Source organism: Cataglyphis hispanica, chromosome 8 (genome assembly GCF_021464435.1).
Source record: "Cataglyphis hispanica isolate Lineage 1 chromosome 8, ULB_Chis1_1.0, whole genome shotgun sequence".
Taxonomy (NCBI): Eukaryota; Metazoa; Arthropoda; class Insecta; order Hymenoptera; family Formicidae; genus Cataglyphis; species Cataglyphis hispanica.
Window position 1 is genome coordinate 7,668,281 of NC_065961.1, and position 19,299 is coordinate 7,687,579.

The 19,299-nt window shown below is 36.2% G+C and overlaps 5 protein-coding genes across 14 annotated transcripts; 3 read left to right on the forward strand and 2 right to left on the reverse strand.

The window, feature by feature from the left end:
* The first annotated feature begins 90 nt into the window (after positions 1-90).
* Positions 91-2,164, forward strand: LOC126851368 (cytidine deaminase-like). Its single transcript, XM_050595257.1, has 2 exons — positions 91-472; positions 998-2,164. The coding sequence occupies exons 1-2, from the start codon at positions 436-438 to the stop codon at positions 1,408-1,410; spliced, it is 450 nt and encodes a 149-aa protein (XP_050451214.1). The 5' UTR covers positions 91-435; the 3' UTR covers positions 1,411-2,164.
* LOC126851354 (serine/threonine-protein kinase mTOR) lies at positions 1,826-10,678 on the reverse strand. 3 transcript variants are annotated; one of them, XM_050595235.1, is made up of 8 exons: positions 10,481-10,678; positions 10,338-10,406; positions 3,954-10,253; positions 3,672-3,814; positions 3,447-3,587; positions 2,707-3,337; positions 2,217-2,397; positions 1,826-1,966 (listed from the first exon to the last, which is right to left on the reverse strand). In XM_050595235.1, the coding sequence occupies exons 3-8, from the start codon at positions 10,210-10,212 to the stop codon at positions 1,951-1,953; spliced, it is 7,371 nt and encodes a 2,456-aa protein (XP_050451192.1). In that variant the 5' UTR covers positions 10,213-10,253; positions 10,338-10,406; positions 10,481-10,678; the 3' UTR covers positions 1,826-1,950. The 3 variants fall into 3 exon arrangements, with proteins under 3 accessions (XP_050451192.1, XP_050451193.1, XP_050451194.1); XM_050595236.1 differs by having other exon boundaries at positions 3,954-10,406; positions 10,528-10,678; XM_050595237.1 differs by having other exon boundaries at positions 2,713-3,337; positions 3,954-10,678.
* A 361-nt stretch (positions 10,679-11,039) lies between these two features.
* Positions 11,040-12,603, forward strand: LOC126851743 (protein unc-119 homolog). The gene is made up of 4 exons (XM_050596025.1): positions 11,040-11,451; positions 11,558-11,671; positions 12,037-12,336; positions 12,428-12,603. The coding sequence occupies exons 1-4, from the start codon at positions 11,304-11,306 to the stop codon at positions 12,553-12,555; spliced, it is 690 nt and encodes a 229-aa protein (XP_050451982.1). The 5' UTR covers positions 11,040-11,303; the 3' UTR covers positions 12,556-12,603.
* A 785-nt stretch (positions 12,604-13,388) lies between these two features.
* LOC126851742 (protein ABHD11-like) lies at positions 13,389-17,320 on the reverse strand. Of its 8 annotated transcripts, none has more exons than XM_050596023.1 (6): positions 17,020-17,320; positions 16,460-16,683; positions 15,833-16,147; positions 14,319-14,481; positions 13,788-14,156; positions 13,389-13,717 (listed from the first exon to the last, which is right to left on the reverse strand). In XM_050596023.1, the coding sequence occupies exons 3-6, from the start codon at positions 15,922-15,924 to the stop codon at positions 13,400-13,402; spliced, it is 942 nt and encodes a 313-aa protein (XP_050451980.1). In that variant the 5' UTR covers positions 15,925-16,147; positions 16,460-16,683; positions 17,020-17,320; the 3' UTR covers positions 13,389-13,399. The 8 variants fall into 8 exon arrangements, with proteins under 8 accessions (XP_050451980.1, XP_050451979.1, XP_050451978.1 ...); XM_050596022.1 differs by having other exon boundaries at positions 16,460-16,686; XM_050596021.1 differs by having other exon boundaries at positions 16,460-16,695.
* A 127-nt stretch (positions 17,321-17,447) lies between these two features.
* LOC126851744 (transmembrane emp24 domain-containing protein 2-like) lies at positions 17,448-18,778 on the forward strand. The gene is made up of 3 exons (XM_050596027.1): positions 17,448-17,695; positions 18,110-18,456; positions 18,533-18,778. The coding sequence occupies exons 1-3, from the start codon at positions 17,569-17,571 to the stop codon at positions 18,680-18,682; spliced, it is 624 nt and encodes a 207-aa protein (XP_050451984.1). The 5' UTR covers positions 17,448-17,568; the 3' UTR covers positions 18,683-18,778.
* Positions 18,779-19,299: the final 521 nt, after the last annotated feature.

A 19,299-nucleotide genomic window follows, 5' to 3' on the forward strand; every position in this document is an offset into this window, starting at 1 on the left:
TTAGCTTCTTTTCATTGTCACAATAGTAAATTGAATTTTCCCGCGCAATATATCGATAAATTCTGTTCGATTGTTGCGAATATGTACATACGATATTTTTTAAAATATGTATTGGTCAATAGTACCTCAACAAATGCGAAGAAAAAAAGAAATAATTGACGAATAGTGCGGTTATAATCAATAATCACGCTAAATTATATAACGTAAATGTTAGACGTGAAACTTTTGACTGACCATTTTCCGAAGTTAGAGTTGGCGTTATGTCAGATTAGGTTAGGTTAGATTAAATTAGAGTGAGCTGATAGCCAAGTAGTGCATGCCGGAAAGCGGCGGCTCCGAAGCTACGTTTTGTGAAACGTCACTATCGTCGAAGACGTCATCGAGGCGTACTTGACCTGACATTAGCCATTGGTGAATTTTACGATTTCTGACGGGATGAACACTGGAGAAATAGTGGATTTCGCGGCGCTGGGTAAACGCATGCTTCTGCATCATATGTTATATGTCAAAGTGCGCTTACGCTTCTCTCTTCGTCATCATTCTTACATCTCTGTCCTTGTCAACGTATGCGACTAAATCCGATTGCCACGTAATGTAAACATCCATATTTAACATTCTTGGATCATGTACCATCTCATTTTCAATTACTATATTCATGTTTCTGTTATAGCGCGTGATTGGAAAGGATTCTCAACATCTTGAATAAAATACCTTCTTAATTTCTTCTTATCGAAAAACCTAATTTAATAATGTATGCTTAATAATGTAGTAAATAATTTAATCTTTCGTTTAACTGACTCTATTATGTGGTATATATATGTAACTTGTTTATACCAGAATTACGTCATGTATGCAAATTATATATGAAGTATTGAAAGAGAGAGAAACATGTCATGTCAACCATTACAATATTTGACATATGTTAAGAATGATCTCTCTGGATTTGCATTGATAACCCAGTCATTTAATTTAATAAAAAAAAAAATACATTTTGCAGATGCGGACACTCAAGAGTTGATAAGAGAGAGCGTGGCAGCGCGCGAGAAATCGTATTCGCCGTACAGCAAATTCAAAGTCGGCGCCGCGGTGCGATGTGCCGATGGAAGCATCTCCCGGGGCTGCAATGTGGAGAACGCAGCCTTCTCCGCGACCGTGTGCGCCGAGACCACGGCGATCGTGCGAGCTGTTTCAGAGGGAAAGAAGAAATTCACATCGTTGACCGTGGTCGCTGATCAAGAGAACGTGACGTTTACCACTCCTTGCGGAATATGCAGACAGGTCATCTCCGAATTCGGCGGTAACATACCTATATACTTGACGAGAAGCGACATGAAAAAAGTTCTACGGACTAGAATAAGCGAACTGTTCCCGCTCTCACCGTTCCCCACAAGTGACACGGAAACTTCGTAATCTATTTCAATTCGGAGATGACGCTCGATCACTGCAAAGGCTATGACAAAAGGCGCTAAATTTATTCCAATGTTACTTCTTGATTCGAATTTTTATATCCACAATTTAATATATTTTAAATCTTGTTATATATGATTGATGTTGAATTTTATTTCGATGAAATTAATTGATACAGAAGTATTATTTACAATGACATAATATTTGTCAATTGTTTAAAATGTGATATACTACAATGTGTAACAGTGAAACAGAAATATTATATAATATGTGTACTATAAAGTTTAAAAAAAAAAAATAATTTGATAAGATTACCATTAATTATTAACCAAAATAACGTATATACAAGATACGCGCTAATATGTATTTGCTATACCTGCGATTGTTACTTTATTACATATAAATCATATAATAATATATTATATATATACAACTCATATGATTATTATCAAATTAAACCTAACTGATAACTTTGTAAAATTTCAATTACAAAAGCGGGTAATTGTTTACACATGAGACCATCTTGATTAGAGCTTCTCACTTTTACCAAAATGGACACCTGTAACAATATGTAGTATTAAAATCTTTATATATGTCCATGTTTTTTACATATCATATATATAATTCGCTTTAGATAAAATCAAAATCTAAGCAAATTATTAATATATATATATATACACATATATATAATACTAAACCAAATGTACATGTATAAATATAATGAAAATAACTGTAATACATATATATGTAAAAATTACTACGGACACATATTCTTTCTATAATATATATAGTTATAAATAATTACGCACCATCCAATATAACATTGACAAAGGTTTTCATTATTTGTAGCCTGTTGAATTAGTAGATCGACTTGTTGTCGAACACTCAGAGTTTCCTCGTGCGAAAAATCGCGTCCTGTTAATTTATCTCTGACTCTGGTTATAATTGTCAGTGCTTTCTTATTTAATGCTTCTGGTTGATTATTATCAGCTGCAACATTGAAAGCAAAGCTTGCACACAAATATTTGGGAAAGACTGACATATATGATAATTTTTTTTCGCTTAATTTAATTTGTAATACTTAAATTTTTAAGTCAATTATAATTGGAAAGATTTTTATACGTATACACGTCATTCTTTGTTGATGTTTTGAGAGGTAAACTTTTATTAATATCTTTATATATTATTATATATGAAAATATACGAATATTAAGCGCTCGTATAGGTTTAACACAATGAATTTAATAATTTTATCATGTGACGCAATACTACATTAATGAAAATTAAAAATGCAATTACCTTTACCTCCGTTTTCAATGCTACACGGTACACCCTTCTTTGGTAATGTGGCAGTAAGAGAATCGAGCATATCACCTTGTTCCTGACTGCTGCTCGCGCTCATACTTTGGGCGTCTGATCGTTTACCCTTGGGTACTGCGTTGTCCATCAATCTCCAATTGAGAAGAGGATCGTACACAAATGCCTCCAGGACTGCCATTAAACTATCCTTGTTCCGATGCAATACAGACATCACGGATTCGCAGGTCCTTCTGTATGTTCCCTCGATACCGGTCACTTCCATCGCGTTGATCAGCATTCGGGTCAGACGAAACGGTATTTTTTCCGGAAACTTCTCTCGTGTCATCGCCACTTCAAAGCAATCCCCAAAGTCGATGTGTAATATCTTACCGCTGAGACGATCCAGCATTAGATTAGAAGGATGACGATCGCCGAGACCAAGTATGTATCCTACCATAGACATTACGGCTAAAGAACGTGTATAATTTGTTCTGCGATCAAACCATATCTCGCTCGATGGCGACTTTAGCCACAAAAGACGCGCCAAATCATCTCCATGTGTATGTTCGAGCGCGTGTTCGAACACCTCCACTTTCTGCATGAGCATGAGATGATCGTAGTCAGGTGCCATCTAGAAACATAAAAGTTATAGGAATATAAAATATATTTATATATATTTTACATATGATAGATTTTTTTAAAATGTATAATTGTAAAGTTTAAAAACCTTATCAACTTACTCGTAACATTATCCTGTGTTCGATATTGAGTAATATCTTCTTCTTTTCCCTATAATCTCTAATAAGTGTGTGAAGCGTATCGCAATACGGTACCCAACCGATTAATCCACTATTTGTAGATAATGGAATCACAGCGTATCTCTAAACATATAATCCAATTGATATAAAATTTTGTACAATTCGCAATACACAGTTATACTTATGTCAATTGCAAATTAAATTTACCTGAATAGTAAGATTTCTTCGGAAAGTATCAGGATCGTGCAATAAAAGTGTATTGACTAGACCAAATAATTGCATCACCCTCTCATCTTGTCTTAGATCTTCATGGCCTTTTAATAGGAACATATAATCCTTACCGTTGCTCCCTAGAAAAAAAATATATATTAAAGTAGATTAATACTATCTAAATTACTAATTAAAATATATATATATATATATATATATATATATATATATATATATATTTCGTTTTTTTATAATTTAATTTTAAATCGTAAAACCAACCTTTAATACATAACTTCCTTGGTCTCTGTTTGCTGGTTATCACTTGCATAGAACTATGAATACTAGCTATTCTCACTATAGGTTGGCCAGGAATGTAACTTCCTGGTACAGCTAACTCTAAATCTCGACAGAGAAGTAATTTCGGACTAACGTATTGTAATTCTAAACTGGTCAATTGCGGTAGTTGTCGGGATATTCTTCGAAATACGTGATAATACAAATCCCAGGCTTGATTCAAATCTCGAACGTTTCGTGATGCTTTATATCTATGACACCATTCTTGTGCTTCCATCAAGTCTCTTCCATAAGCTTGATTGAAGGAGGTCTCTTTTAGAGTTTGCGGCCCCCTTTCGAGCATAGCGTGCAACGGCTCTAGCGTGTCGAACATGCCTCTAACATTTCTCTCGCCAAAATACAATCTACTAGCCTCCTCCAAACCTTCGTGCCATAATTCATGCCATAAAATCGCGACCCTGATAAGCTCGTCACTCGCCATCATGGCTTGTTGTACCAACGTTGGACTGTGCTCGCACATGCTTTTCAAAATTTTATTAGCCGCAGTCTTCCTCGCATGACTGGCGCTCTTCGAGGCTACTGTCAATGGATAAATCAGAGCCTGAGGATGTGTTTTTCCTATATCTATAAGAAGATGGTGTATGCAACGACCGACCAACGCTCTAGGTGTGTCGATCCTGGCTATGAGTTGTGGTATCACTTGCAGCCATGTATTTATTTCTATCAATCTTATACCTTCAACGACGGCGTCGTACACTTCCGGCCATTGACCGTAATCAAACCAGAGTGTCAACAGACGGAGGGTGTCTTGCAGGGAATTGCCATCCGATAAGTTGATAGATCTAAAAAAACCTTCCACAGCTGGCACAGTAAACTGAGATATATATTGCGAAAGATTATTGCGCGTTCCATTCCCAGGTCCAACTGCTTCTGCGGGCGTGGAATCGTTGCCCTGTTGATGCTTGTAGAATAGTACGGTTTCATAATTGGTATAGGCAAAGGCGTGCCACGCTTTGTACCACGTAGGGTCGTGCTCCGTCGCCGCAGCGTAGTAAGATAATACCGCAGGAATGGAGCGCTCGTTTATTCCTTGCAAGGCTTCCAGCCACTCGCCGAGCTTGAGATAGCATCTGGCGAGTACTCTCTTTTTGCTCTCATGTTGCTTTTCGTCATCTTGATTCGTCGTTATTGCCGCTGTCGTCGGATGCAAATAAGTCTGCACGAATCGCTGCAACTGACCGTAAGCTTCCTCTCGTTTATTCGCGACCCATAGGTGCTTGCAGTAAGCAAAAGTCACCTGGGGATGAGTGGTCGGTAACGGCTGATCCGGAGTCAAGGACGGATCTGTGCCCATCAACATCACCAATGTTTTGTGACACAGCATCAAGCTGCCGCTCTTTCGGCAGAGACTGGCGTACTTGAGCCACGTGTACATATCATCTTGCGGCGAGACCACTAATGTATGAACCTGTATGATCTTCTGCCAGTCTTCCACTATTCTCTGTCCACCTTGAAGTCTTTCCCACCACATAGTCTTGATGGCAGCTCTGCGTTCGGGTACTAGCTTGAACTGTATCACTTCCTCCAACTCCGCCAACTTTTGTACCTCCACCATAGCATTGTACGCTCGTTGATAGCTCTCGCCAGCCATGGCGGTTAGCTCGGTATCTAATAGATCTCTCGCGCTATCGATGAGCTGATGCGCGACATTATATTGTTCGTCATGAATCGCCAATACCGCTCTGTAAAATGCCCCGTCTTGAGTGTCCTTCGGTATCAACGAGACATACTTCTGCATACTTTCCCATTGACCTAAACCCCACGCCGCAGCCGCCGCCATCCTCGACATTCTTTGTTTGATGTCGTCGCATTGATTCGATGACCATTGTTTCGTAGCGACATCGTGCAATTGGCCCCACTCGCCGAGAGCCTCCAGACAACGCATTTCGCCCAAGATAGACTCTACATCCGCAGAATCGCCCTCTAGACGTTCCTGGTACAGTTGTAGTGCCTTGTCCCAGTTGTGAAGCTTCTCGTACCAGCGTATCTGTACTTTGAGATCCTGTTGATTGTGTTGGTTCATCACATATTCCAGCAAGCCTTCAGCCGCCTCCTTCTGTTGAAGTTTATTATTGATAGAGATCAGGGATTCGAATACATTACTGCTTCTGCTTTTATGAAACTCGTCTTCCTTATAATGTAATGCCTTGGCATATGCGCGACAATGCATCGCCGTGTCCCCCAGAATCTTGTTATCCAACGGCAATGGGCCCTTATCGCAGTGCTCCATGAATTCGGCCAGGTTCAAGATGGTCTGCGTCACTTCGGTGGGCAGATCGGGAACCATTAATGCTTGATGTAGGGTCTGTATCAGTTCTGTCCGATAATTTTCGTTTAATTCAGTCCAGCATGAGACGAAGGCTGCGTTGAATAGATCCCGCGGTAACACGGCGTATGTTTGCGCTAACGCCCAGCAAGATCTCAGAGCTGGAGACGGGGATTCTTTGAGCAGACCAATGGAAAAGCACCGCAACCACTCGAGCCAGTCATCTTTGGATACTCGTCGTGTTGCCGTCCATGCTTTCTGCAAATTAGAAGCCGACACGTGCAATTTCTTGATCGTAGTCGTCTCTGAAGGCGTCAAGGAAAGCTCGCGATTCTTATTGCGCGAATGTCGTAGCCTCATCAATAGGAAATCTTCACCATCCGTCGCGGTCGTGTCGGTGAGGATCTTGTCTACTAAAACATCGTATCGAGAATTGACAATCTTGTGCTTCGTCATAACCTTCTGCACCAACACGATAAAAATCTGATACTTCTTCCCCAATTGCATCACGACGGCGCAGAGTGTGTCCATGGCCGTATTCCTCAGCTCCGGACATTGATCTAACGTACGTACTAAAGTGTGAACGATTCGCGATGCAAAATCCGTGAAATCCAGTGTATCTGCCAAGAGATCGACTGTCTCGAGAGCGACCTTATTCACGGCTATCGGACAATCATTCGCGTAAAATAACTTCACGATAGGTGGTAGAACGAGATGCAGATAATTGTCCAGATTGTTTCCGAATGTCTGTAATGCCATAAGCAACTTCACCGTCACTGCGCGATCTTTGCTGGTGTCGTGTGTCAATACTCTCAATATCGAGGGCATCAGTTGCGGCAGGTAGATCTTAAACTCCGCGCCAAGGGCCACTGCAATCTGCTCGACCAAGAGTATCAATGTAGTCTGCAACGGGCTATTGACAGTCCAGAATTCTTTGATTAAGGTGAATATATCGTCCAAGTAATTTCGTATATGTTGCTTCACGATCGCGATGAGAACGGCCAACTGTTGAAATAGAAATTCTCGAAAATTTATATCCGCCATGTGCACGACATTCAGAAAGCTCGGCATCACCTGCGAAATGTATGGCACGCATTTTATCCCGAGACTCTTGAATATAAAGGTCACCGCTTGTACCACCATAGTATGATGTTGAGACAAGGTCGGTTCGCGAATAATTCGCATGAGCGTCGTGATAGCGATCGCCGGATAAAATTCCTCCAATGTGGACGGCGACATATTCACCAACATCTCGCTGGTGGTCAAATCCTGAGTATTCTCCACGTCGCTCTTGGTATCCGCCATCGAACTGAGCGTATCTAACTGGCAATCAATTTGTCCGAGATTCATCTTGTGTTTGTACGGATCCAACGCACCCAACAGTCCAAGTACTCGAATAGTCTCTCTCCTGATGATTGGTTGTTGCTCGGTCTTGAGGAAATTGATAAGAACGTCCAACAAGGTCGGATATTGCATGTACGGTTTTACTACGTGACCAGTACTACCGACCAATTGACCAAAGACCCATAATGCCACGCCTCTTTTCTCGGGTGAGCTAGCGTCTACCAACATTTCTAGCAATATCGACGACAACTCGGGCATCCATTGTTGCATTTCGGCACCGTTGACCTCCGCCAAATCACCGATTGCACGCAGAACGGCCAATATTACTCCAGGGTTCGGATCGGATTCCTTTAACTTTGGAACGAGAACTTTCAGAATCGGCTCCATATATGGTCGAACGAGTCTCGGCGCAGTGACAACTAGGTGATCCAACATTCGGGCAGCTTGCTCTTTGTTACGACCCATTCCCGAGTGTTCTAATTCCGTGAGAAACTGCACCAAAGTCTTTCTTAATGACGGCATAACATAAGCGGGATTCAACGTGCTAAGTCGTCCGACGGTACGAACCGCCAGTTCTCTTATCTCAAACATCTCATCGTTCATAGCAATGAATAGCGCGGATAAATTCTCCGCTTGCGCCAATTGAACGTCGAAAGAATCGTCCAACGATGCCAATACCCACAGTCGAACGTCAGGATCCGTATCGGTTATTCCCACCACTAGTAATTTACCAAGAACAGTCGAAACAGTGGTGATTACTGTAGGACCGGACTGATTCAGCGTCAATCTCAATAATCTAGAACATGTTTTCACAGCTTCTAATCGGACTTCCGCTTGTTCCGATGTTAAAAAATGATCCGCGCATCTCTTTACAAATTGTAACAACGGGTTATTATCAAAGTTGAATGTGCCTAGAGTCTTTAGAGCGAGCACCGTCGACGAGACATCATCTGCCGTGGAATTGGGACTGGTCACTATCCATGGAGCACCAGGATGTCTCAACGGTTTCTGCATCAAAACCTGAGATAACATTCGCAAGAGACCTTGAGATATATCTACCTGCAGAGACGGAATGCTGTGCGCCAGTTCTCTGAGCGCCGTGGTCAAAATCGGGCTCAAACCAGTTTGGAACATGGGCTCCAATAGATCCCTAACGTCAGAAGCTATGACTTGTTTAACTGCATGACCGAGCAGAGTGATGCAAACAAATACAGCGGGTTCTAGGGAAGTACGTTTTTTGCTCGGTGTTTCCTTAGACGGGAGCAGACTTTTGATCACTTCCATAATCTTCGGTAAATATGGATTTATCGCATCTTCCACTGCTACGGCTATAAAACCAATTGACGTAAAAGCAGCATAACGATCTTTCTCGCGACTGCGCAAGATCAGCAAAAGATACGCCAAAGACTCTTTCAGATGATCCTTTATAAATTTCTCCTTGTTAAATGCTGCAAGTCTCGGCAACAACATCATAAGAGCATGTTGAATGTGCGGATTTCTAGACATCTTCTGATTCATAATGTCGTTGTACATATCATCCAATCTCTCTTGCATTAAACATCTGCAAACAGTTGATTCATGCGCTGGATATAACGTGTGTTGGGATGTGGAGGTGTTCTGAGTGGATCTAGCCCACTTAGAAACTATCGTTGTCTTCAAGCGTGGCATCAAAGAAAGGATATCATTTTCATTTTGCGTAGAACCGTTTAATCTCTCCATTAAAGCTTCATAGTTCCTTTCCCATTGAACGTTGCTACATCTCAGCAACTCGTTTAGCACCAATAACGAACCGTGTATCCTATCGTCTCTGTTAATGCCCCTCTCCTTCGTATGAACCTCTTCAAATCCATCTACTACTTCATCGTAGCATTGTTTGTACCATTGAGACTTGTGCATTTGTTTCGCAGTTTCCCTCTGCGCAGTGACTACCAGCGCTGCTCTCAAAGCTTCCACAGCGCCCTCTCGTATAGCAGGTTTAGGATCATGAATAGCGTTAAATATCAATTCAAAAAACGGTGTAACTTGTTGAAAAAAGTATGTTGGCACAGAGACAGCGAGTTCTCTCAACACAAGTACGGCAGCGTGTCTTCTACCATCATGCCTGTCTGCGCCAAGCCATTCAAAGGCACGTTTTACTTCAAACTCGACATACTCGGCTGTATAAGTGCCCGAAACTAACGCTAACTTTCCGACAGTTTTCGCGGCTAATTGCATAACGCCCACATCATTGGAAGGTATCAAGTTTCTAAGATAATTGGCAAATCGTACCGTTCGTGTATTAAAATTACCTACGTCTGCTCCTATAAGGCAAACTATGGCTAATATACCACCCTTCTTCTCATTTATATCGGAGGCAGATACCATTTCAAATATGTGATGATTAAATTCATCCATAAAAGCTGTGATCTCCTCCTGCGATGCTTCTCGCAGTTCTCTCTTGACGTACAGGCACAAGTCGCGCGCAGCTTTGTTACGTGCCTCCTCATTTCTTGATTTTAGTCGTTGGACAAATTGTTGCATTACTATATTCGACATTGTTTTAATATTGGATGTATAAATCAAGGTGTAAAACATAACACTTTTGATTTCAACTTTAGATTTCTCTTATCAAGTACCTTAAAAAGCAGAATTCGATTATTCAATTCACCCTGCTTGCGGCCAAATAATTAAACGAAATAATTATACGTAATTTCGGTTACCTATTTGATATTGTATAAATTTTTTGTTGTTGCATAGCATTGGGGCTAGCAATACTTTATTATCCCCGGCTAAAAAAATTTATAATGTACTTTTATCCACACATACACACTACATGAACTCTATAATATAAACACGTGCATACATGCAAGTATGTCTCTAATTATTCCGTTCACAGCTCGTGTCTCTTACTTTTCATATCGAGTTTCTTAATTTTTATCTCGCATAACAAATAATATAACAACGCTTCTTCTTCGATTAAATTACATTACACATAATTTTTATTTTATCAGACTTTCAAGTCGCTACACCATAATCCACATCCGTAATTGAACGCAACACAAAACACAATGGCTGCTTCAGCAGAGAAAGCGTTCAGTTATCAATCTAGCCAACATTCGATGTTGATTTGTTGGTTCTAAAAGTAGTATGAGCCAATCCCGTTTAATGCTATTGAATCTAACACAACATAACCTAACCTGCTGAACGCGACCAATCATATGATTTCGGAACGATTGCGGACGAATGGACTTATGGCGTCATGATGGTCGCTACCAACAAAAAGGGGACGCATCTCTGGCCACTACTTTTGTCCAAAATCACTAACAGACGGCAACACCATCTATCGGGTATATGGAATGTTGACGGAATTATTTTCTAGTTGAAATGCGCCTCTATAAATTTCCTTTTCATAGGATGTTTACACTTGGAAACGCGAGACACAAACTAACTCAAATGACATGTACAACAGCCGATTTACATAAAATGATAAATCGTATAGTGATTGTCGCGACAAACGTGCTGGCGACAACTCGATAAACGTGTAATAAAATCACGACAACACTGATTGACATTGTTAATACAATTATACAATTATAACAATCGCAATTATTGTTCCTGCCGTCATTTTAATCGAATGCCGCATCTGATTCCTTTAAATATATGCATTCGGTTTCCATGAATAAATTATGAGCGTGGACAGCGAAAACAAATCGAACGAGGCGATTGCGTCGTACACTTCATCAACGGTCGATCCGAAGAACGCGGTCGATGGAAGTGTCGATGGTGGCCCAGTGACTCCAGAAATGGTGCTACGATTACCTACTATTACAGACAGTATGACCGATTTGTTTTCATTCGATTATTGTTACTTGCACCAGCACATATTTATATACACATGTACAATGAATTATTGTCACATATGGGTAACAAATATTTCCAGAGTATCTCTGTTCTCCGGAGGCCAATGTCTACGATATAGACTTTACAAGATTTCAGATTAGAGATTTAGAAACTGGTGCTATACTGTTTGAGATAACAAAGCCTCCTGCTAGCGGTACGCAATATATTGTTTAAATATCAAGTTTATAATTAACTTATATTTATTTTATATTAACTATATATTTATACAATAAATAATAAATATAATTATATAATGCTTTAAATAAATTTATAACAAGATTTAATATTATTTTCTTTAATATTACTTTAAAACTTTTAAATATTACTTAAAAGACTACAATATTATGATTGTAACTATCAATTAAATATTTATGGATTCAAAATTATTCATATAACATATATAGTTAATAAACATATAATGCAAGAAATAAAGATTATACAATCTCAATTCTGATTACAAACCAAAATTGAAATATTAAATGCACATAATAATCATCTTTAATTTTTTATATTTTTCAGAATGTGATGTCCATCAAGAACCAGAACCAGATTGCGAAGAGCTCGGATCTGAGGATGCAAATACAGGACGCTTTGTGCGTTATCAATTCACACCGCAGTTTCTCAAATTAAAGACAGTTGGAGCGACAATCGAGTTTCTCGTAGGGCCTAAGCCGATCAATAATTTCCGGATGATAGAACGACACTTTTTCCGAGACAGATTGTTAAAAACCTTTGATTTTCAATTTGGGTTCTGCATTCCAAACAGCAAAAATACATGTGAACACATTTACGAATTTCCAACATTGCCTACAGATCTAGGTGAGTTGCTTAAAGTATTTCCAATAAATTATCAATGATGCATCTGCAAAAAATCTTATGTTCGACATAAACAATGTATATATCTTTCCAGTTTCTGAAATGATTGCAAATCCATTTGAAACGCGATCCGACTCGTTTTATTTCGTCGACAATCAGCTTGTGATGCACAATAAGGCCGATTATGCATACAATGGTGGACATACGCACGACGTATTGTAGTGTTCGCGTTTGTTGATTAATATTATTGCAAGTTATATATATATATATATATATATATATATATATATATATATATATATATATACACACACACACACACATACACACACACATAGAATTATAACATCACGGTTATAAATATATACACACACACACACACATGTTACAGCGAGACAATGACGATCAGGACTGCACGTTTGGGCTAGTGTATGACATTTCGTCACTTTCGGCACGAAAACGAGCTTAGAATTTCGCGGATTTGCAATTAAGTCTGGACACGTGAATGTTGTTGCAATAGAAGTGCTTTAATTTAAAGCTACATTTGATTTGTTGAAAAATATTACAGTTCCTATTTTTTTTTAGCAAAATATTATTTACTTATAAATTATTATTGAGATAAAGTATTTAGTTTTATAGAATGTTTTACTATGTATTTCTTCTTAAGTGCAAGAAGTATAATAATTATATATATATAAAATAACTAACACGAATATCATTACTCAAGTACATATAACACATTAATATTTGGCCTTTGAATGGAAGTGAAATTTGATTCCATTAGTTACGTTCTCTAATTTTTTAAATAAAGCCTATACAGTTCTCACAATAATAATACATGCGATAGCAAAAAAAACTAAAAATATTGATGAAGATGGAGCTTTTCGACGCTTAATGGAGCTTTTGATCACAATTAACTGCATAAGCTGCAGTTTCTTTCACTTTTACACTACATATTATTTGAATATTTTTCATATTGTTCTGCAATGTTGTCATCTGAAATACATGTATATATTTACAAAGAACAATTTACGAGTTTTTTCTTTTTTTTACGTATTTATGAGCATCAAAAGACCGGCAGATTTATAAAATTCGTTAAAACATCGATAAAATCGATAGGTTTGTCTACATGAACCCAATGATTTGCACCCTCTATGTAACGAAATTCTGCCAAGGGAAATAATTTTTTAATCGCGTCGTGATCTTCCATAGGCACATATTCACTGTTAGCACCACATATGAATAATGTTGGTTTTGCATAGATCTTTGAATCTATCTTGGGAAATACAGCTATGTTAGTTGAGAATGTTTGCATTAATACTGGTAAATTCAGACGCCATTTGTACTTTCCCAAGCCCACTTCTACCAAGTTGGCTATTAAGAACTGTAGAAAAATGTATTACAGATATGGCTTTCCCATTTTAAGTATAAAAAAAAAGTGGAAAAAAACTTACCTGACGCATTGTACTAGATTTAATAGATTTTTCAAGCTGTTGGTCTATTATTTTACGTGCTTCTGATAAAGTAGGACTTCCATCTGCTGTTGCTACACTCATTGCTTCAAAGATTTTCTTTATCAGCAAGAGACTAGAGCTGGGACTTCTTATGGGAGACATATCAATAATTGCTAATTTCTCGACATGTTGTGGAAAATTTAATGCAGCATACATCGCGGTCAAAGCACCCATACTGTGGCCAAGTAGAATAGCTTTCTCAAACTTTAGATTATACAAAAGCTGTATCACATCTTCTGTCATATCCTTATAAGACATGTTTGATGTATGTGGAGAATCACCATGATTTCTAGCATCTATTGCTATGACCTGTTATACAATAACTTTTTTAAGTGCAATACAAAAATATATCTTTTGCATAACTAACAATATAAAAAAATATATTATATTTTCAAATAAAATATCAAAAAATTTGAATCTAAGATTTTAAGACTTCTTAGTGTTAATTTCTAAATTACGGGAATAAACTACCTTGCGCTTGGTTTTTTGATGAATTGTTTTCGATAGTATATCCCAATTGTTTTTCGAACTAAAGAGGCAATGCATTATTATAATGGGTTGCTCTGCAGTTTGATTCCACCCATGTTTCTTTACTGATTCGTACAAAGTATAAGCTATTTTTACTGAAGCCATTCTGAAAAAAAATTGAAAACAAAACTATGAAAAAAAAATTAAACCAACATATATTTATCGAATACTTACGATGAAGGATTATTATACAAATATTGGCGGCAAGAAGAATGTAAATTTTTAGCTGAACAAGATAAGTCGGTAATAAGTTTTCGCAATGTAACCGATACATTTCGGCTTATCGGCATTATTAATATGATCATTAATATACTTGAATATAATATTTATCCGATATATTTCTAACAATTATAGTTAATAAATTAGGGTATATATTATAGATAATAAAGTAGGGATAATAAATTAAACTAACTGTCTTTCGCATTGGAAGAATATAGTTTCAGAACTGAGAAAACTGAAGAGTGTTTATCAATTTAATACTTTTATCATGCAAAGGTCATTGCAAGCAAAGGTCATTGCAAGCAAAGGTCATTGCAAGCAAAGGTCATTGCAAGCAAACTCTTATTTCATAAAAATAAAGGAATAGGAACTCGGAAACTGTGAAAAATGCGACTTTCTATTAATATTCTCTGATTATCACTATTATTTATGACTATAAACTCTGTTTTGACATGACTCTATTATGACATCAAATATATTATTCTATGGAAAATAAAAATATAATTATTTATAATTTAGTTTGTGTTTCTGTCTCTCTTATTTTATTACATATCTTATTTACACATTTGAGAGCAATAATAGAGAATATTATTAAATGTAAAGATTTTATAATATTATATATAGCTTTTGAATTTAAAAATTAGAAATATTTGTATAAAGAATATTAGCATATTTATGTTATGCATTTGAATTTATACATATGTATATATAAAACATATTTCTCTAAATAGAGAGGGAGAGTTTATATATAAATTATAATAATACAATATTTATAAACATACAAAAACAAATTTATATTCTTTTTTGCCAAAGGCATTTTTGTTCAAACAATACAAAATAAACATTAAGACATATATTTCTTCAAAAATATCCTGGCGTCAACCTAATGTCAAAACAACATCGATGACATTGATATAATATTAATATAATATGTAAGGTTCAATGTAATGTATTATAACAATTGAGTCATTCGTTTATAGACAATATGGCACAAAATCATGACATGATCGCAGGCCCTTTTCGCATTATATCTGATGAAGATTACAATGGATTGAGGATTTGTAAGAAAGATATATCGGTTGAATTACTAATGACAATCTTTTGCTACATTGATCATAGAACCTTACTGAATTGTCAACTAGTATGTAAGCACTGGAAAATGGTGATACAGGATTACGTTTGGTGGAAGAAGGCGGGATTAGTATTAGATAAATCATTTTCGCGTTGTAAGGAGATACCTTGGCAAGTGTTCTATCTCATAAACAAAACAAAACCACCATTCGAGAGGAATCTGTTGAAGAATCATTCCGGCGAGGAGTGCTTTCGTCATTGGGTGTGTCACAATAACTTATCTACTGATTGGACAATCGAGAATCCGCCCTTCGGTGTGCCGGAATTACCGTTGACCGAACCGATATTTGAAGGAAAACAGTACTGTTTTGCATCTTCTTGCATTGTAAAAGAAACAGTTCATCCATTTAATATCAAATACCAGACAATTGATTTAGAGACCGAGGGATTTCATCCATATATTCTGGATGTTTTGCAGCCACCTATAATGGTATCACTAATTGCAATGAGTTATTTAATTCAAAATGGTCTATAAAATTCTTAAAATAAAATATATATTATAATATCTTGCATATTGCAGATTAGTGAATGGTATAGTTGTCAAAAGAACTTTCCAGCAGTATATGAATGCTTGGTTAAACTGTTAAGATGTGTGGAAAAAAATTCAATATTGGATACTTTAGACAAGTTTCAATTTAAAGATGTCATTGAAGGAGAGAGATTGGGCAAATGGCACTATGTGAATATCCATGAAATAACTTTTAGTTTCACTTGATAATTTTAAAATATGTTACCTTTAATTTTTGTTGTTTTTATATGCGCTCTTTGTGTGTGAATAGATATCGCATGTATTTGCAAACTATGGTCGTGGTCTAAGAACGATTATCTTCGCACACAGTGGAATATACAATTTATCAATTAATGAATCAACTTTAAATTATCATGGTAGCAAAATGGCTGGAGGATGTATACGTGTAAAGATTCCTTAGATTACATGTACAGAGACTCATCATCAAACCTTCTAAAAGTACTGAGATATTATCATAAAACAGTAAAGTTGTATTGTTCAGAATAAATTTTATACTCAAGTTGTCAAAAATTTTGTAAAAAAAAAAATAGTATATTATAATAAAAACTAATTTTTGCAAAAAATTTATCTATCAAAACGTAGATTATTATAGTTATTGGTTTTATTTACCAATAAATTTTGTGTATATAAAGAAATTAATTTTCAATAAAATAAAGAGTTGTTGGGCGAGAACGTGTATTTTCCATATTTTACAATATAAATAATACGAATGTAATTGGAATGCTATTTCGATCAATTTATATAATATAGAGTCTTGATACATACGTACTACTCCTTTGAATGAAGGCTCATGTAGAAGCTATTATCCAAATTGGTGTTTTTCTAATCAAATAAACATATACTCTTTAACAGTGATTAAACTTCTATTGATAGCAGTTCTCGATAAATCTTCATTCAACATTTTAAATCTCTATTATATTATATATCCTTAATGAGAATTAAATCGAAACTATCACTATCCTGTTATGACATATGACGATGACATATGACATATGTCTCTCATTCATCAGAGTAGTGTTTGATTGACTAATCACAAAAGGTTCTTTGTTTTAATTGGTCGGTCTAACTAACACATTTTGTCCAATAAGTAAATTTTAGAACGTAATCTTAGAGATTTTTTAAATTTCATGACAGAAATCATACAAGTGTTGCGACTACCTCTCTATGTTTATCGCACAATCCGTGATGAATTGCATACGTGGCGCTGTAGTAGCAACATGCCGCTGTGATTTGTGAATGTGAAGTGGCAAGTAACTGAGAACGAGAGAAGCCTATGTCACTTACACGATTGTACATTAATATTCGATAAAAAAAATGAGGTGGCTCATCCTATACGTGTTCCTGGTCATCTTCATCGTCAACGCTCGTTCTTACTTTATCACCGTGGACGCGCATGCCGAAGAATGTTTTTTTGATAAGGTCGATTTCGGCACTAAAATGGGTTAGTTTCTAGACTGCGTTTTTCCCAGCTCTTTTTTTTTTAATGAAAATTGGAACAAGTATTTTAGCGACAAGCATAATTTAAATTAATTCTATCACTTTTCTTATCGAGCCTTGATAATTTCTACTCTTTGCTGACATTTATTTCTGTTATTCATGTATTTATTTTTATTTTTACTATGTACATATTTATTTCTATTTATTTATAATTTATAGATTGATTCTTTCATAATAACATTTTCATTGCATAAGAAAATTTATCTATAAGTTATACATATTTTGTGTGCAATATATTTGATTTTATTCTATTCTATTTTATATTCTAATTATATGCTAAATATCCTCTTAATTATCACAAAATATTTATAATTAATGCTTATAACAAGTTTTTTTATTTTATATATAATGTTTGCAGGTCTCACGTTTGAGATAGCAGAGGGTGGATTCTTAGATATAGATGTAAAGATAGTTGGTCCCGATGGGAGAATAATTTATCAAGGTGAACGAGAAAGTAGCGGAAAGTATACATTTGCCGCACATACTGCAGGTGTTTATACCTACTGCTTTAGTAATCAAAAGAGTACAATGACCCCGAAAGTAGTTATGTTCAATATGGATATTGATGAAAATCGGAAGCAGAACGATGAAAATGCTGTTGGGGAAGGTCAGGAAGGAGATGCTAATCATGGAAAATTAGACGACATGATTAAAGATTTGAGCACTAGCTTATGGGGTGTAAAAAATGAACAAGAATACATGCAGGTATTTAAATAGAGAATTAATTTAGTAATTTATGTGTATGAGCTATAAAGATATTTATGAGATGTTATTATTTCAGGTTCGCGATCGGAATCACAGAGCGATTAACGAAAGTACGAATTTCCGAGTTGTAGTGTGGGCATTTTTCGAAGCCATGGTATTGGTATGTGTGACAGTAGGGCAAATCTTTTATCTGAAGAGATTTTTTGAAGTGCGAAGAATTGTGTAATTTAGAATACCTAATGATCACTTCGTGAATCAATTGTACATTTTTCTATGTAATTAAATTATATATCTCATTACAATAAGTCATCTTTGCAGTAAATATGTTGTGTCCATTCTGTTGGAATTAAATCCCTAAACTGTATATCACTAGTGTAATAAGTAAACATATTTCTTATAATTATTTGTAAGATTTATATTAAAGCATTTATGTGATGGAAAAAGATATTTGATCAAAGAAATAATGCGTGATTGTAAACATTTCTGTATTAATACTGGGAAAAAAACGAAAATCTATAATAAAAAAAAAAAAAATACATATTCATCTTTTTACTAATTATATGTTATATGTAAACCTATGATAGTCTTCTAGTTATTTTTATGTTGTTAAAAGCCTACTCTTCTTTAATCTTTGTGCAAAATGAGTGTCTTGTTATATTTTTCTGTTGGATTAATAAAAAGTATCTGCGATAATAGAAAGAGATTTTCGAGAAAGACGACTTGTGAAAGAAAAATGTACAAGAAACACGATAACGATCGGACCGAGTCTAACATTTTTCTCGTGACGTTTCGACGTGTAAAAAAACCTTCGATTAATGTTACCCCGTTAAGCGGTGGAGAAAA

What these genes read in the sequence shown, in the direction of transcription:
- LOC126851368 (XM_050595257.1), top strand. Translation starts at nt 436, where the DNA reads ATGAACACTGGAGAAATAGTGGATTTCGCGGCGCTGG. An exon ending in AGTGGATTTCGCGGCGCTGG is followed by an intron (nt 473 to 997) that starts GTAAACGCATGC and finishes TACATTTTGCAG; the next exon opens with ATGCGGACACTCAAGAGTTG.
- LOC126851354 (XM_050595236.1), bottom strand. Translation starts at nt 10,212, where the DNA reads ATGTTTTACACCTTGATTTATACATCCAATATTAAAACAATGTCGAAT. An exon ending in AAGGAAGTTATGTATTAAAG is followed by an intron (nt 3,815 to 3,953) that starts GTTGGTTTTACG and finishes TTTTTTTTCTAG; the next exon opens with GGAGCAACGGTAAGGATTAT. An exon ending in CATTGAAAACGGAGGTAAAG is followed by an intron (nt 2,398 to 2,706) that starts GTAATTGCATTT and finishes TCAATGTTGCAG; the next exon opens with CTGATAATAATCAACCAGAA.
- LOC126851743 (XM_050596025.1), top strand. Translation starts at nt 11,304, where the DNA reads ATGAGCGTGGACAGCGAAAACAAATCGAACGAGGCGATTGCGTCGTAC. An exon ending in ATTACCTACTATTACAGACA is followed by an intron (nt 11,452 to 11,557) that starts GTATGACCGATT and finishes AAATATTTCCAG; the next exon opens with AGTATCTCTGTTCTCCGGAG. An exon ending in AACATTGCCTACAGATCTAG is followed by an intron (nt 12,337 to 12,427) that starts GTGAGTTGCTTA and finishes ATATCTTTCCAG; the next exon opens with TTTCTGAAATGATTGCAAAT.
- LOC126851742 (XM_050596017.1), bottom strand. Translation starts at nt 14,680, where the DNA reads ATGATCATATTAATAATGCCGATAAGCCGAAATGTATCGGTTACATTG. An exon ending in TTGTATAATAATCCTTCATC is followed by an intron (nt 14,482 to 14,549) that starts GTAAGTATTCGA and finishes ATTTTTTTTCAG; the next exon opens with AATGGCTTCAGTAAAAATAG. An exon ending in AATCTAGTACAATGCGTCAG is followed by an intron (nt 13,718 to 13,787) that starts GTAAGTTTTTTT and finishes ATTTTTCTACAG; the next exon opens with TTCTTAATAGCCAACTTGGT.
- LOC126851744 (XM_050596027.1), top strand. Translation starts at nt 17,569, where the DNA reads ATGAGGTGGCTCATCCTATACGTGTTCCTGGTCATCTTCATCGTCAAC. An exon ending in CGATTTCGGCACTAAAATGG is followed by an intron (nt 17,696 to 18,109) that starts GTTAGTTTCTAG and finishes TAATGTTTGCAG; the next exon opens with GTCTCACGTTTGAGATAGCA. An exon ending in ATGAACAAGAATACATGCAG is followed by an intron (nt 18,457 to 18,532) that starts GTATTTAAATAG and finishes TTATTATTTCAG; the next exon opens with GTTCGCGATCGGAATCACAG.